We start from the raw sequence: 17,034 nt of genomic DNA, 5'->3' as shown, positions 1-17,034 counted from the left end.
TTAATTTAAACTAATATTAGAATGATTTTTTTATTATGTGTAATTTAGTATGTAATCTTGACAGGACATAATGTAATATTAGTTAATGGTAAATCTCTTTTAATTTAAACTATATAAATAATATATATAGATAAAAATAATAAAAAATATGTAATAATAATAAAATTTATTAATTATAAACTAATTTCTTTATAAACTTATTAATTTAATATTATGTTACATAAATGAATTGTTTATTATTTTAAAATTAGTTGATGATGTGGTAATTAGTTGAAAAAGAGGGAAAGAAATGGACAGTGGATGGGTTGTTTACACGTGGGGTCATCAGATGGATTCTGTTCAACATCACACACTCTCGCCAAAACCATTTCCTTTTCTTTTTCCTCATTTCGCCAAAGTTACACACAACAGAAGAACCAGGGTTGACTTTTTACAATCTCCCACCACTATCCTCAGGTAAGTCACCCACTTTACTCTTCTTCACTTCCTTCTTTCGTGCCTTTTCGACTCCACATTCTTTCAAATCCCTTTTCTAATTATATCAGTCTTGGAATCTCCTTTGGATTTTCGAATCTGAACCCTCCATATCACCCTGTGATCAATTTCGATTAAACTTTGTCTTTAATTCATGAAAAATATCACTTTGTGCGCATGGGTTCTTTTCCGCAACTATAGGATTGTTTATTTATTTATTTTCATTTTACTGAGGGATGAAACAGGGAATTTGTCAATGTCTTTATAGAACCGTGCTGGTGATTGAATTGGCTACGTGGTTCGATTTATTCAATATATTATTACATTTGTGCTTGAATCTTGATTGACCCTATAATGTTTGAATACGAAGCATAGCTGGATCTACCTGTTCAACCACCTTTTGAATTTGGGGAAGGTTTGTGGTTTCGGAAAATTTTATTAAATCATCTATTAAACCCAGGAACTGTACTGGTTTTTATTTTCACTTCAAGATATTTTCTGTACTATATACAGAAGATACTCTCTTTGTAGGAGATGCTGTTAGCTTGCCTGTAATTTTTATTTTTGAATTTGTCCCAACTTAGGTGAGATATCATGAGAATTTTGTAAAAGCTAACCTTTTGTTGTGTTTCGAATGATTAATGCTTAAAATACAAAAATAAAAGGCTATCTTCTCAACTTTACCAAGTTAATCATGTGATCGCCTCACAATTTTGTCATTTTTACTGTCAATATTTCGTGGTGTTTACTTTTGTCTGAAAAGTGTGCGTATATAATAATAATAATTATTATTATTATATAATAATAATAATAATAATTATTGTTATATATAATTATTATTATTACGATTGTTATTTTCATTGTTATAATAATATAAACTTTAAGCTTGAATTATGAAAATTATAAAGAAAGGTTTGATCATGAATAATATGCATGAGAATTTGGTCCTTAATCAAGTCTAATGATTTTGTGCTATTCACTATTCATGTAGCTAATCTCAGCTAGTAGTAGTGGGATAAGACTCTTCTTGTTCTATATACCTTGTACTACTCACATCCTAAATTTAAGAAACATGATATCACCACGTAATTCTAGTATTTATCTTAGCTTTCTAATTGATACCCGTATGCATGTATCATAAGATTAAACCTTTTGGAAAGATGTAACAAGGATTAGATGTTTAGTAATTTGTGCTCTTCTGAGTGTCGATTAGAAGCTGAAGTCTTGTCTATCAAGATTCTCTCGAACCTGCTGCAGAGTACTTCTGTCCTTTATGAGCAAATGGTTTTTGATGAGATATGAAGTAAATGTTGATTAATATTTTAGGGAAAGAAATGTACTAATCAAAGAGAGTCAATGGAAGGACATGGTTTAAGTTTGATTGATGGATGGCTAGTACCTGAGATTGCTTATTCAATATTTAAATCCTCTCTCACAAGTGATTACTTTAAATTACAATTTTCCTTGACTATAGGTGAATAAACAAATAGGAAGTTTAGTATTATTACTAGGCCTGATTGTAACAATTTAATCAGTGAAATTTAGAAAGTAAAGTAACTCTAATTTAATTGTAGAATGCCGAAGTCCTACCCATAGTAGATCTAGTTTTTCTCAATAGTAAAGATTAAATTGCATTTTTGTTTTCTAGGGTATTTGGATGGTCCAATTTGCTTGATGTCGCGTATAGGATGTACCTTTCTGTTTGAAAATAAACAGACGGAAACAGATAGAGAAATGTCAAGCTTAAAAAATATTGATTCCAGGCCAGACATGTTGAATTGATTCTAAACCCATATGAACCAATGTTGTCTATAACTCAGTTCATCCATCTATATTTTATCATTAATTGGTAATACTTTGCTACTATGGTAATACTTTGATATTTTACAATGAAGCTTTGTCTTTCTTAGTGTTTTGTTGTGTCATTCTTCCTATCCCAAGTGGAATTAAGAAAATTAGTAATTAGTTTAGTTGGTTCCATCACACACTCTCACATGAGCATATGGGGGTGAATCAAGTGAAAACTCTATTGTAGGCAAGATTAGAAGTTATAACCTAATGGTCTATTTTGTAGTTCTAATTGCTTTGGGTTCCCATCACCCTCCCATTTGCTAAAATGTGGTTTTGCTCCAATTTTTTATATTTAATTTATTTTCATTTTATGTTAATTTATTTGTCGTATTCTAGCGGTGCTATGTCCCTGTAATTTTAAATGGTTTTCCTGTTCTGTGTCGTATTTGTATTATTTAAATTTACGACTAACCTCCAATATATATTTTTAACTGATAAATTAACTTTCCTGAGTAATTATAAATGAATGGTGACATTTTAACAAATGAACCAAGGTAAAAAAATATCTCCCATGGATTTACATTGGCCCCATAAAAGTTTAGCTATAACAGTGGTACAAAATTTGTTCTTTACAGCTTGTAGTTATACAAGAATAACAGCCTGTCTGCGTGATGAGCTATTGGATAATAATGTAGCTTTGTTTCTAGCTCTCTGGTTTGCTGTAATTATTTGGAAAGATGGGTTAGTACTTAGATAAATTGGAATTTTCTTTTGCAGTATTTTATCTTGACATTTAGTGTGAGTCTACCAGACCAATGAGTGTGGATCCAAAGAAAGCGGCCTCTATCGGCCAGGAGAAAATGTTAACATCACCAGAACAGCAGGCATTGGTATGTCCAGTAGCTTTTTTCTTAATATTTGTAAATATTAAACTGTAACCTTTTGAGCAAAGGAGCATTGTATCTCATAGTAATTTACTTCCTTCTAGATCAATGAGGTGAGAAGGTTAATTGGGCCACAGTCTGGTAAGGCATCTATTTTTTGTTCTGATGCCTCCATCTCAAGGTATTTGAGGGCACGGAATTGGAATGTGAAGAAGGCAGCTAAAATGTTGAAACTGACCCTGAAATGGAGACAAGAATACAAACCGGAAGAAATCCGCTGGGTGAGTAGCTGCCTTTCTTCATTTTTGTTGTCTGACTTTTTGCGCGTAATGCATAGCAGGGAAGGGATGTGTCCTTCTTGGTATTGGTATTTTGTAAAAAAATCTTTCTATATAGTTATGTTGACCTGAGTATTTTGTGTCGCATTGCATCTATTCTCTTGTTACCTTTAATAAACATTATTAAAGGTTCTTAACTGGATCCATTTGCCTTGGTGGCTATATCTGATTCTGATAAATATCTTACCTGAATTACTGTACTGAATACCATATTTGTCTTGACGAGTTCTTCTTTTAACACATTTATTCACTGACTCACCCAGAATGTTAGTGATCTGAACATTTATGTCAAACCATCACTCTTTCTGTAATTATCTTTTGATAAAAGTTGTTCGATTCGATGTATATATTTTACTGATGCAGGAAGATGTTGCTCATGAAGCAGAGACAGGAAAAATATATAGATCAAATTATATTGACAAGCATGGGAGAACTATCCTAGTAATGAGACCTAGTCGACAGGTATCTTCTGAAAATCACTTCTAATCTCTAGCATGACATGTTTATCTAAGTCAGTTGTCAAAATAAGTTAATAGGGAAGAATGCGAATGAGGGATGTATTCAAACATATTTTGTCCACCTACCATCTCAGGTTTCATTTCTTTTAACATTCTGCTCCGCTCATGCCCAAAGACTTAACATCTAGGGCATGAAGTTTGCAAGACAACATATGTTGGTGATCCATGTTGAAGACTAGATAGATTTTGATACCATATTCGAAATGGATTGAATTTAAAGTAGAATTGGACACGTAGGATTCAACATATTCAGTTGGCTTGACTTGTAGACTACACAGGCTTTGATACCATACTTGAAGTTGTTCAAACCTGACTTATATTATTTCCATCAGAAAACACTCTTATGCTCCCTGCTTTAAGACAGAGATCAGATTTAATAGATTGTGCCTACATAACTGATTAAAGTGCTATTGTTTTAGTAGAGGAATGTTATCCATGTTTCAATTTATTTTCTTTCTTTTTTGGGTGCAGAACTCAAAGTCAACTAAAGGACAAATTAAATATTTGGTATACTGCATGGAGAATGCTGTTTTTAATCTTCCACCAGAACAAGAACAAATGGTCTGGTTGATTGACTTCCAGGGTTTCAATATGTCACATATATCAATAAAGGTGACACGTGAAACTGCCCATGTATTACAAGAACATTATCCTGAACGCCTGGGTCTGGCAATACTTTACAATGCACCCAAGTTCTTTGAACCATTTTTCACGGTAATTAAATGAAAGTTTTTCCTATCACAATTAGTGCCTCGCTATCTATTAAGTCCGGTATATCTATTTTTGGTTTTGGTGAAGTATTGAATGAAACCACAAGTTGATAATGTGATGCAAATACTTTAGATTCTAGACTAAAATGAGTCCAAAAATGATATTTTGTTGTTGTTGAGAAACTCTGTTTCAGGTGTATTTTAGCCACTCAAGATGAGATGAAAATTGGAGTCCACTTGGTCCAGAATTGAAGCTCTGGATCCAAGCTATTATTTGTCTGTCATGGACAGAATACAAGTTTTCATCTTCATTTGATTTTTAAAATTTTTCAAAACCTGTTAATTAGTGTGTTTATTTATAGCTGCTAATACTTTTCATCATTAATCTTGTACATTGTCTGATGATAAATATGTACTGCTGTAGATGGTAAAGCCGATACTAGAGCCTAAGACTTATAATAAAGTCAAGTTCGCATACTCTGATGATCAGAACACCAAGAAGATTATGGAGGATTTGTTTGACTTTGACCAACTTGAAACTGCATTTGGTGGGAATGATGATACAGGATTTGACATAAACAAATATGCTGATAGAATGAAAGAGGATGACAAGAAGATTCCTGCTTTCTGGACTAGGGAAAACTCCCCATCATCAGTTCCAAATCATGTTCCTTCTTTAGATTCTACTAGGTTAGACTCAAATACTGATGGTTCGGACAATGAGAAACTAGACTCTTCCCCTGACCTCGTGGTGGACACAGGTATCATTAACCCGGACCATAAAAGCTTGGTTAGTGAAGGAGAAAGAAATACCAGTGCAGATTAGAATGAGAAATTAGATTCCTTTGAAATAACATACAGACACAATCAAGATGCTGTGTCATTATTATTTTGAAGTTAGAATCAAGTGACCTTTTGTTAACCCTGGATTTAACGTGATCACAGATGTTTTTGCTTTTGGGAATTCTAGCTTTTTCCCTATAAAACATGCGTAGAATGCTTTCTTGTGCCTTTAGTAGTGTTTTGCTGCTGTTGTTGTGGTAGACATTTTTTTGCTATCCCTCCTGGATGGACAAATTATTTACAGCAAGCTGGTTTATATTACTCTTCACTCAATATCATTTCTTTTAAAAGAAATCATATGTGCAAAGTAAAAATGATAAACGTACATTTACATAAAATTAATTAAGATTATAACGTATTTTAATCCAAATCAGCAGTAGTATCTGATTACGTGTGCTTAACCAGGCTGTAGTATTTAAAATTAGTTAACTTTTTTTATTTAAACTAACTTTAGTATCTGACTTCGTGTGCTTTAAACCTTTTTCATGTCTATCCTAACTACCTTTACCAAGAGTGAGGGTAAGAGATTTATAGACACTAGATATGTAGTAGGAAAATTACTGTTAATTGTATTTATGAACTCTATCCGTTCAAAGCATGAATCCTCTTGTATCACAGTACAATAAAGTGCTGATACGAAGAAAACGTTTCTCTCTCTCTCTCTCTCTCTTTTCCTCGTTTGCTTTCTGCATCCTACATTTATATTTATTTTTAAATGACCAATTTTCCATTTTCATTTTATAAAAAGTATGGAGGTATCTGACATTGTTTTTCAAAGTTATTTTTTTAATTGTACAGTAATTGGATAATACTTTCTAGAAAATCAATATTTAAAGAGAATGAGATAAGTTTTGAATTGTATAATATAGGAAATCACTTTATTGAAAGTATTTTACATCAACAATTCAGAATAATATTTTTGAACTCTGAGATTGTAAAATTAGTAAGACAAAGTGAAGATAGAGAAAGGCAAACAAGACCCAAAAGAAAAGGGAAGAAACACATCATAACTCTAGCAAGAAAGTATCTAAAGAACCGAACCAACACATCATAACCCTCATGGGAAAGAAGCTTACTCCCGGGACTTCTCCCATTTGAGAGACATAACCACCTCCCAGATGAAGTTAGTGTCCTCTCTTCCAAAGTGACCATAAGCAGGAGTTTTCAAGAACCTTCTATTTCCACCCCTTTTTACCAAATTAATGGAAAACATTCAATCTGAGAATGTAATTATAGATTCTAAATATAACTATTTAAAATGCATTTTCTATTTCACTTTCAAATTTACCAATACAAAAAGTTTGTAAAAACTCTCTTTATATAAGGAAAACACTTCAAGGCTAATAATAATTGTGTAAGCAAATACGAGTATAATAAAATATTCTTCAAAATGCAAATATTTATGTTTTCTTTCTCCATTATTCTCTTTTTCTCTTTCATTAAATAGTTTGTTTTCCTTTTTGTAATTTTTTATTTCTCTTTTTTTTTTAATTCTGATTAAAATACTTTTAGTGGAAATGTTATTCTCTGAATTTTTTTTTCTTGAATAAACCAAAAAACAGAAAAAAAATAATTCTGGAGTAAATCCTTCCGCATTTTATTTATGAGAGTAAACTTGTTTCTTGTAAACTGGTTTCTATGCAGCTGTTTTAAAATATATTTTAAAATAGTTTATATAATAATTTTAAAATATTATTTTAATACATGTAAACTATTAAAATTATTATTAATAAATCTAATTTTGAAATTTATGATTAAATTTAATTTTAATTTATATTTACATAAATTTAAATTATTAATATTACAAATTTGTAAGAATAATTTAAATTAATAACAATATATGGAAAAGCTTATTGGAACAATACATATATCCTTAGTATTTAATAAATAAAATTTAAATATTTAGCGAAGATTAACTAAAACTTAGTTTATTTTAGAGTTAAAGGTGCTTGGAAATAAAATACATGAAATTGACAAAACATAAATATAATTGAAATCAAATGGATACTCATTCATTCAAGTGTAGATCTTGTTATATTGCGTTTGTCGATATAGGTAGTTTTGTATGTCACGAATAATTTCATTAGGTGTTAACCTACATAAATATTTGGTTTGGACAAACAATTCAATTTCTCTCCATGATTGTTCAAGCTACACAATGCACATGTGGGTGAAAAGTTCAATCATTTTCCAACGATTGATCAATTGTTCGACATGAGTGTCAATTTTCATTTGTATTGAGTTGTGGACAAGTTTTTTATTAACAACTCAAATCGTACGTAAGTGATTGATTTTGTGACTTGTTTATAGTCTCCATATTGTAGTACTTTTGTTATGCTATGAAGTAGCTGATTGAAATACTAATTGTGTTGGATTGCCATTATTTTAGTGTTGCAACATTTGTAGGTTAGACAATAACTATGTCAAGTTTCCATTATGGTAGTTCATTGGATAAATTTTTCGAAGTAAAGTATTATTTCGATGGAACAATGGGGTTGGGGTTTGTGGAAAAGCTTACAATGGGTTGGTTTAGAAGCATCATAATTTCTTCTGTAGTCTTTGTAAACTTAGCATGCAATTCAATAATTGTATCAATAGGAAATTAAGACCTACAAGCTAACATTTGAGATACAAGGATATAAATTAATATCTCAGTAGCATCATACCTAATTAGATTGTGATCCGTGTGTTGAGGTTGGTGGTAGTACAACTTGTTTATTGTTGTGTGATCGTCCAAAAGCAGTACACACTTTTTCCTTCAAATTACTGAAGGTACAATTGTATGGGATCCAAAACAATTTAGGAGATGCACATTGAAAGTGGACATCTTCCTCAATTTGTATGATTAGACCATAGTAGTCATGTTCATGTTCATCTTCAAAGTGGGAGGTTCTTTGTCTCCTTTCTTGGGAACTCATTGTTCTTTCTTCTTTCTCCTTAGCTAGTTGTTCTTTTTCTCTTTCTTCATACACCTTCTACCTTCTGCATTTCCATGGGTGAAGAGCTTGGTGAGGATAACCTAGATATTTTAATAAAGATAAAAGAAAACACGAGAGAGAATGATGGCTTTATAAGCCAAGTTAGTTCCAAGAAAGTTGTAAGAAAACCTCACAAAAGAAAGAAAGAAATTGTGTGTATTTTGGAAGAAAGTCTCTCAACACTCTCAAGTTTAGTGTATAGGAAGATCACTCACTTACTTTGAAGAGCTTGTTGGTTGTCTTGGTGTGAGATATATCTTTTTAGAATAATTCCAAATTATTGATCTTACCTTCCTTCTTTTGTGTTCCAAGATGAGGAAAGAAAGAAAGAAAACTACAAGACAAAACTTTATGATTTTTGTGACTTTATGTTGGTTGTCCTTCTTGGTTTCTTTGGGGGTTTCTTTGAGAGTTTCTTTGTGAGGTTTTGTTGCAAAGATCACATAATTGAGTATGGAAAGCTTATTGTATATAATCTGCTTATTCCCTTTAACCTGCCACACCTCTTTAATATAAATTTGTTGAGGATCAGTCATATATGTGTGTATGTGTTTGTTTGTTTGTGCATGATATGAACTTTTTAATATGTGTTTTATGCTAGCTTAAGTGCACCAAACCATCGAGTGGAAGTTACCAGTACCAAATGATCTATTTGTTGTTCTTTACTTATGCTTAATTTGTTTGTGTAATCAAAGGCGTAGCAACAAATGATTTGAAAATATTAAAGGAAAACATATGTAGTAATAATAAACTTTCATATACGTTGAAATGTGCTTAGTTAGAAAGAGTTTTTATATAAAAAAAATGTATATATCTTACAACATTCATATTAGAACATAAAAACGAAATCAAAAGAAAATGTGTTATGCCTTAAAATGAAATTAAATCTTATTATCGGAACATGTTTTTTAATGTTTTCCTTTCAAAGAGAAGTAAAAAGCTCCAATGTAATCTAGACCTTCTATGTCAAGCTTCCAGTCAACACACATAAAGGGATACAATGCTAAATCAATGTAGTTAAGAAAGTTTTTCATAAAAGTCATATCGTAACGAATATGATGAAGCATAAATCATCATCAAAGGCCTATATAAAGGAAATAAGATGAAGAAGAAGAATACAAGACAATACAACTATTACACATGTGCTATATACTAGTGAAAAATACATATATTACAACAAACTATTAAATCGATGTAAAGCATCACATAATGATATTTTTTGTAATTTATGACAAATATTTTTTACCAAGAAACTTTTATGAATCAATCTGTCTTGAAGATTTCAAGTTGTGTGTGTGTGTTTAGGTAGATTTTGATGTGTAACTTTGCATTATATTATGATCCAAGGCACTTCATAATCTATCTCCTTAAAAAGTTTTTTTTTCTAAATCTATTTTATTTTTTAATCAATTGATTCATATTTTAATCAATTAAAATTACTTCTATTCAAGTCGGTTGACTATAGTAAGAATTTTTAATAGATTGATTTATCATATCAGTAGGTTGAAAATACTTAAAGTTTTTAAAGATTTAAAACTGTTTTATCAGTAGGTTGAAAATACTTAAAGTTTTTAAAGATTTAAAACTGTTTTGTTTCTTATTTTGTTTTTTCTGTTAAGTGTTAAGTGAAATCGACAAGTTATTTCGACAAAAGAACCAATTTAAAATCTATTAATTTCTTCTGTTAAAAGAAAAAAAAGTAAGTTATTTCAAAATAAATTAAATGTCTTTAACATAATTATGTTATATTAACCAATCCGATTTTAATTGATACAACTGTTTTCATTAAATTATCAAACCGATTTTGCAATCATTATTACATTATATAAGGATGTAATCTTATCATTTTAAAACAACGAATTTCATAAGAGAGAAAAACAAAAAGTTTTGAAATCATTTTTGAAGATTGAGTTTGCTTATTGGATAAGTCTTGTGTTGCAAAGAAGTTTTTCTCGATTTGTAATTTTAGTGTGCTTCCTATGTAAAAATTCAGGTGTATTCAAACCTTTATTCAGGTTGTATATTGTTGTAGTAGATTCAAATAGAGTTTCCAATTTTTTGTTGTGTGAGTAAGAGTGTGTGTTTCTTGTAGGGTTCATGATCAATACTCTTGATTGTCTCTTTTGTAAAACTTTGTGTTTGGTTTAGTGAATTCTCAGTGGTTTTGTTGAAAACTGGATGTATCTCTTGGTGTAAAAGTGAACCAATATAAATCTCCTGTGCAATTCTCTCTCTCACTCTGATATCTGTTTATATGTTGCTTTACATTTTTATGTGTTTAAATTAATCGGTTAAATTCACATAAAAAATGGTTTATATTTTGAATATATGCTTGTTGTGCTTTTTATAATTGGTTGAACGAAGAAAACAATTAGTTGATTTTATTAGTTTTCAATATGACTCTAACTTTTGTGAAAATCTTTTGAAAACAATTCAACCGTTATCTCAGATATTACATCAGTTGTACTCACAACCAATGTAATATGTTCAAAATCATAAAAAAGAAAAACACATATAAAATCGGTTGCATGGGGAAATCGATGTGATATTTATTGTTTTAAAATTTCAGGTTCGCGTTGTGACGTTCATTGTCCTCTCGCGCACTCGTTTGTGTTGCGTACTCATGATTCTTTGCATTTCTACTTTTGTTTTGGTTCTTTCGATCTATGGTGATGTTGGTCGTGGTGGTGGGTTGTGCTAGACATTTGCCGCTTCTTCTCCCTCGTTGTGTCGTGTACAATTCTTAGTTGCTACATTTTTCATTTTTGTTTTTGGGGTTGGGTTCTTTTGAGTGCCGATGACATTGGTCGCAGTGGTAGGTGGTGCGAGAGTTTCGCCGTCGCTGGTTGGGGTTTGGTCTTCTTCTTTCGATGTTCTCTCACATCATGTCGTGCTATCTCCGTTGTCGCATTGTATTTTTTCGTTTGTTGGTTTCGATTTTTTGGACCTCAAGGGAGCTTGCACTTTTTTGTTTTGTCATCATTGATTACTCTTTCCATTGTCTCATTTTTAGGTTATGTGTTTGCATTTTTGGACCATAGAGGTATTTGGTGCTGGGTTGTGTTGTTGGTTTGGTTCCGCGTCACTTGCAGTGGCGATTTGGTGTCTGAAACAAGTTGAGTTGATTCCGCATTTTTTGTTGTCTCCACTGATATGCATTGGGTTGCTTCAATCCCAAATAGGTGTTTTACATTTCTTTACTCTTATTATTTGTTATATTAATAACTAATGATTTTAATGATAATGTATATGTTTAAATATTTGTAATATAATTTTAAATATATTTTAGTTTTTAAGATTATTTTTTATTTTTTATGTTTTAATTTTTAAAATACTATTTAGATTAAGATAAATATATTAGGTTTTTTTAGGAAGTTTAGATTGAGAGGAATTTGTATTTGATTTTTTATAACATTTTTGTATTGAGATGAGTATATTTTTATCGATAAGTTTTCTGAGTTGTTATTGTTAAGGATAAACACAAAGTCCGGTAATTAATGGAGATATATTTAAACCTGAAAACATTGAAGATGTCGAGTAAAAATTCATGTTGCTAACTGTTTACAATTTATAGTAGACATGATATTTCTAAAATTCAATGATTTATTTATATAGGCACATGAAAGCAATTACTCCTTTACCATATGAAAACAACACTAGAGTGGAGCATAGATTCTAATCCACTAGCACGAAACTGTCTTAAACTCTAAAGATGTACTTAGATTTCCATGCAATATAACTCTTACATATTTTTTATAATCAATATAACTCTACTATCCAGCTGATTAATGTGTGATATATATATTCCCTGAAACGAAGATAATAAAATGATAATAAAAAGCAAAAGAAAAAGTACACTAAGAAAGAAGCATAAACAGAAGAATAGTGTGTATATCTATTATCTAACCTTGGAAAGACATTACTGAAGCATATCATCCAACCTCTGTCGGTAATGAGCCAAACGCTGTAACCGAGTAATAACATTGTAACCGAGTGTCTTGGAGATTTGGTTAACAAGATTTGAGGAAATGAAGAACCGAACATAATGTACCAACATAATATCTTGTCCCTAACAAGATTTGTATACGCATCTCTGAAAGATTTTGTGTAACAACCTTCTAAGAGTATTATACTTTGAAATTTTTTAAAAAGAGCCATGGAAATAAACATTTTGGTGAGAAAGAAAAGGTGCTTAATATAGAAGCACAACCTGAAATTACCAATACCATTTTATAAAGAATCAATTCAGAAGAGATAAGGTAGTAGTTTTAAATCATAGCTGTCAATAGTGAAACTACTTTGAAATGTATCTTTAGATCTGTTTCTTGTGAGTAAGGGCTATTTCATCTTTTCAAAGTAAAAGATATCAATTCTTAAATAATTATCTAGAATGCAAAATCGAGTTAAGTAGAAAAGGGACATAGGTGTATACCCTAGTGTAGGCATAAACTCCAGCTTCAGTTGGTCCTATTGGACTTCCCCTCCTGATGAATCTTCCTTCTTTGAAAATATAAAGCATTGGAATTCCAGTTGACAATTCTAAATTAATCACCTGCCAAAAATGTGAGAAATAAAAATGAAGCATTGCTATTTATGACATGTGAACATAGAAATTACGATGACTCTGAACACTTCACCAATCACCTCTTGGGAAGTTAGCTTGTCAAGATACATAATAATGGATCTCAGTGAATTCCCATGAGCTGAAACCATAACATTCTTTCCAGATAAAAGTTGAGGTTCAATCTGCAGTATAATGTTAATGGAATCAGCTTCTTATAGATGCTGCAATATAAAGTTAACACACATAACACTAGACTTATTAATTATATAATGACAGAACATGTAGAATATAACAACATAAAAGGAGAAAAACATGTAGAATATTACTAATATGTTTTATTCTTTATTAAAAAGAGCATGACACAAAAAATCTATACAAGAGCATACTTGGTCTCTAAAATAGGCAACTGCCCTTTCAGCACACATTTCCAGACTTTCACCATTTGGGGGAGGTATGTTATAACTTCTACGCCACTCATGTACTTGTTCTTTGCCATACCTTTGTGCTGTTTCTTGTTTATTGAGACCCTGTAGTTCTCCATACCTGAAATGATAACCAGTATGGCATAAATAGATTATATTCTGTACACAAGGTTGTAAAGAAGGAGTAGCAAACATTGTAAGTAGGAAGAAGATTACTACATTCTTTCATTCAATTGCCAGGCTGCTATGACTGGAATGGAATGCTCTTTTGTATCTTTACAAAAAACTTGGCTCCACTCCCTTGCTTGTTCACTCTCATTGTGCATTATGATAGGCACCTGCAGGAAGTTTGATCCCTAATAGTTTAGACAAATACAGTTAAACTACAAATAGTTTAAACTACATTTTTGTAGCAAATGAATATATTTCTCCAAATAGTTTAAACTACAGATTAATGCAGTGCAACAGAAAAATGCATATCTGCAATATATATAGCATATTTGTCTGTTCTTTTTTGGATTATGATACCTGTATAAATACTGTTAAACTCCCCTTCCTTAGTTAAGCACTGGTTAGGCACAGGCCATGCTTACAAATATGCTCAGAACTTTCTCAAGTGAAATTTAGTGGATAGGTTATGTCTTTTTTAACACTTGAAGTATTCATGTTACCTTCATGTGGCGGTGCTGTGTCATGGCAAGCATGGCTGTCATTTGTGCTCGAATCAAAGCAGATGTAAATATGAGATCCACAGGAATACTGCTAATTCTTTTGCCTGCTTCAATTGCCTCATCGATACCCTTCTTGCTGAGGGGGACATCAACACAACCCGTAAACAAGTTCTTTTCATTCCACAAGGACTCGCCGTGTCGAACAAGGATCAAAGCAGCCTCATCTGAGTAGGAATGAATTGAATGGCAGTTAGAAGATTTCTAATAGTTCCAACTTCTTGGATGTGGCAATCAACTAAAACATGGTTAATCAAAGTTCAAGGTGCAATCCACATGTTTTTTTTGATCAGCAGGTGCAATCCACATGAACAAGCTTTGACACTGAAACATGTCTAGCAATATTGAATGTCAATTGAGAGAAGAGTTTGTCTTACTTGACTTTTTGTGAGTGTCTCTATCACTAGTTCTGCTTCTTGAAGCGGATGATACCGAGTCAACCACAGATGTTTGATATTCTATACATTTACTTACACGAAGATCCCTTTTTGACAAACCGTAACTGCTGAAAAAATCCTTTGTCACCATCAGTCTTCCAATATAGTTGAACTTGTGCTGATGATTAAAATTGTTGATGTGAGAATTGGATTGAAAAGCCCCAATTGCTTTGTTGTACACTCCAGTAGCCATTGTCTGTAGATTGAAAACAAACTACTCATCAAGAATGTAGAGATTTATTTGTCCATATTAGCATCAAAACGTATCCTCCATGTTTGAATCAACGAAAAGTAAACAAAGCAAGCTCACACAAGCTTAGAAGACATGTTGTTGATCATCAATAATGCCAAAATAACAGGAAAAGAAAGTGAATCCTTGGGAAATTTAAACACCCCTTACTAAAAAAAATGCAGATCTATGAGGATGAATGCAAAAACATCAAGATGACCCCAGGAGGAGAAAAAGCAACAAAAAGCCTTCTGTTTTCTACAATAAAGTGATTCATTCAGAGTACCTGCAGCACCCTTATATCAGTGCATATGTGAAGGTGAAAGTGAAAGAGTATATATATAAAGAGATAAAAGGCAGGAACATTTATTGGCCTCCTTTTATATAAGGGTGGTGGCGAAGAAAACGAGGTGGTGGTGGAGCAATGCAGTTTACGTAGAAGTAGTAGTAGTTGATGGAGTTAATTACATAAGCTACTCGTATTCACTCCAAACCAACCAACTAATTGATGAATGAAAAAGGTGTCGATTATTGAGAGGAAAAGGGAGTTAGTGTGAGTATTTGTTACACAACTCCCTTGAAATGCAGAAGAGTCAATATAACTAATGGCACAGAACATTAGATGTTTGATTTGGTTTGTTCCAAAATGTCACGATATAGCAGCATAAGACAGTTTATGTAGTTCGGTAAAAACTACGAGCGCAGCCATAATTCTCAAGCACAACGGTCCAAGCCTTTTGTTAAAAAAATAATAAAAAAGTTGGATAAATAATGAATTTCATCCGTAAAGGTTTTGGATGAAAACGGATGAAATTTGGTATAAGTAAAAAATAAATAAAAAAATTGGTATAAGTAAAAAAAATAAAATCCAATTAAAAATAAACAAGTTTTCCGATTTTTTATTTATTTATTTTGAATAACAAGTTTAAATCGTTTTTAATTTGAATGAAGTAAAACATTAAATCAAATATTTTCTTACACTATTATTTAATAAACAAACTTGAGATATTAATAATACAATTTGATATAATAATATTATCTGTATAGTTTGTTTTAGTATTTGACAATATAATCTCACATCACTTAGATAAAATTTATATATATATATATTGTACTTGAAGTTTTATTTTCAAATTATTTTTTTAATTAAGTGGGATAAATGACTAATACCACTAGAAGAATTTCTCTTTAGATAATAGGTATTGTAACTGGTATTACTGTATTCGGTTTAATTAGTATTTTTTTTATGGTTCGTAATTTGGATTGTGCTCATCTATGTATTCATTGTATTTCTTAATCTACCGAAACACTTTTTATGGATAAAATTGTGACGACAACCCTCTGAATTTCAAAGTGGACAATATTTTAAATACGGTGAAAGAAATTATTGTCTCTTATCTCACCAAATTATTGGACTGTATGAAAGAAATTTTCAAAAATTGATTTAATATAAAAGACAATTGGAATGAAAAGAAATGACTAAGAATTTAAATAGATTAAGAAAGGTAAAAGTGAAAACATAAAAGAAGTATCAATAACTTACAAAGAAAAAGAATAATATTGTTCTATTTATCAATTTCACTTTTTTACGTTTACATAAATGAGTACTCGTATTTTTGTCAGACCTTTTTAAAAAGTTATTATTTGGATTTCTAAAAGTTATTATATATTATGTGATTTCTATACTATGTCTCGTAAAAGTTTTATTTGTCACTTTTAGCCATAAATATGTTCAATTAATAGTTACCATATTCATGTTCCTTGTAACATCTTCACTGATTGAAGATCAATATATAACTTCGTTTTCAATTTGCTTGAGAAGTAACTACTCTTTCGATGTATAAATATTTTTTGAACGTATAACAGCCTCTTCTTTCTTCTAAATTAAAATGAAGCTTTTCCTTTGTGTTGATATAAAAGCTTGCAATATAAAGATTTAATGTTTTCAAGCCTGAAATTTAATGCTTTCGGACACAATATATTATGTTGATGATGATGTGAGTGTTAAAAGATATTGATTGATCTTGAATTTGGATTGTAATTTATTATTTTAATCATGTTGTAGAAGTTTCTTTAACTTTCATTTGAAGATTGACTAAGTTAAAGAATCTTTGAATG

At 31.0% G+C, this 17,034-nt stretch overlaps 2 protein-coding genes across 7 annotated transcripts; one reads left to right on the top strand and one right to left on the bottom strand.

Annotated features, from left to right (window-relative positions):
* The first annotated feature begins 298 nt into the window (after positions 1-298).
* LOC137824698 (uncharacterized) lies at positions 299-5,730 on the top strand. Of its 2 annotated transcripts, none has more exons than XM_068630368.2 (6): positions 299-456; positions 3,043-3,155; positions 3,254-3,430; positions 3,851-3,949; positions 4,477-4,719; positions 5,140-5,730. In XM_068630368.2, exons 2-6 carry the CDS (start codon positions 3,081-3,083, stop codon positions 5,539-5,541), a joined length of 996 nt encoding a protein of 331 aa, XP_068486469.2. In that variant the 5' UTR covers positions 299-456; positions 3,043-3,080; the 3' UTR covers positions 5,542-5,730. The 2 variants fall into 2 exon arrangements, with proteins under 2 accessions (XP_068486469.2, XP_068486470.2); XM_068630369.2 differs by lacking the exon at positions 299-456 and adding an exon at positions 460-889.
* Positions 5,731-6,509: 779 nt separating this feature from the next.
* On the bottom strand, positions 6,510-15,493 carry LOC137824697 (2,3-bisphosphoglycerate-dependent phosphoglycerate mutase 1). Of its 5 annotated transcripts, none has more exons than XM_068630366.2 (9): positions 15,088-15,262; positions 14,628-14,883; positions 14,194-14,417; positions 13,742-13,860; positions 13,487-13,643; positions 13,181-13,282; positions 12,969-13,088; positions 12,444-12,500; positions 6,510-6,745 (listed from the first exon to the last, which is right to left on the bottom strand). In XM_068630366.2, exons 2-8 carry the CDS (start codon positions 14,878-14,880, stop codon positions 12,456-12,458), a joined length of 1,020 nt encoding a protein of 339 aa, XP_068486467.2. In that variant the 5' UTR covers positions 14,881-14,883; positions 15,088-15,262; the 3' UTR covers positions 6,510-6,745; positions 12,444-12,455. The 5 variants fall into 5 exon arrangements, with proteins under 5 accessions (XP_068486467.2, XP_068486466.2, XP_090150353.1 ...); XM_068630365.2 differs by lacking the exon at positions 6,510-6,745 and adding an exon at positions 8,083-8,540; XM_090294227.1 differs by lacking the exon at positions 6,510-6,745 and adding an exon at positions 12,122-12,344 and having other exon boundaries at positions 15,203-15,493.
* Positions 15,494-17,034: the final 1,541 nt, after the last annotated feature.

The sequence above is a fragment of the Phaseolus vulgaris genome, chromosome 8 (genome assembly GCF_051622355.1).
Source record: "Phaseolus vulgaris cultivar YP4 chromosome 8, ASM5162235v1, whole genome shotgun sequence".
Taxonomy (NCBI): domain Eukaryota; kingdom Viridiplantae; phylum Streptophyta; class Magnoliopsida; order Fabales; family Fabaceae; genus Phaseolus; species Phaseolus vulgaris.
The sequence above is the reverse complement of the archived record's forward strand: the minus strand, read 5'-3'. Positions and strand labels throughout refer to the sequence as shown.

Excerpts from the sequence above, each read along its gene's own strand:
- LOC137824698 (XM_068630368.2), top strand. The coding sequence starts at position 3,081 with ATGAGTGTGGATCCAAAGAAAGCGGCCTCTATCGGCCAGGAGAAAATG. Across the intron at positions 3,950-4,476 it reads TAATGAGACCTAGTCGACAG|AACTCAAAGTCAACTAAAGG; the intron begins GTATCTTCTGAA and ends TTTTGGGTGCAG. Across the intron at positions 4,720-5,139 it reads TCTTTGAACCATTTTTCACG|ATGGTAAAGCCGATACTAGA; the intron begins GTAATTAAATGA and ends GTACTGCTGTAG.
- LOC137824697 (XM_090294227.1), bottom strand. The coding sequence starts at position 14,880 with ATGGCTACTGGAGTGTACAACAAAGCAATTGGGGCTTTTCAATCCAAT. Across the intron at positions 14,418-14,627 it reads AGACACTCACAAAAAGTCAA|ATGAGGCTGCTTTGATCCTT; the intron begins GTAAGACAAACT and ends ATTCCTACTCAG. Across the intron at positions 13,283-13,486 it reads TTGCCTATTTTAGAGACCAA|ATTGAACCTCAACTTTTATC; the intron begins GTATGCTCTTGT and ends ATTATACTGCAG.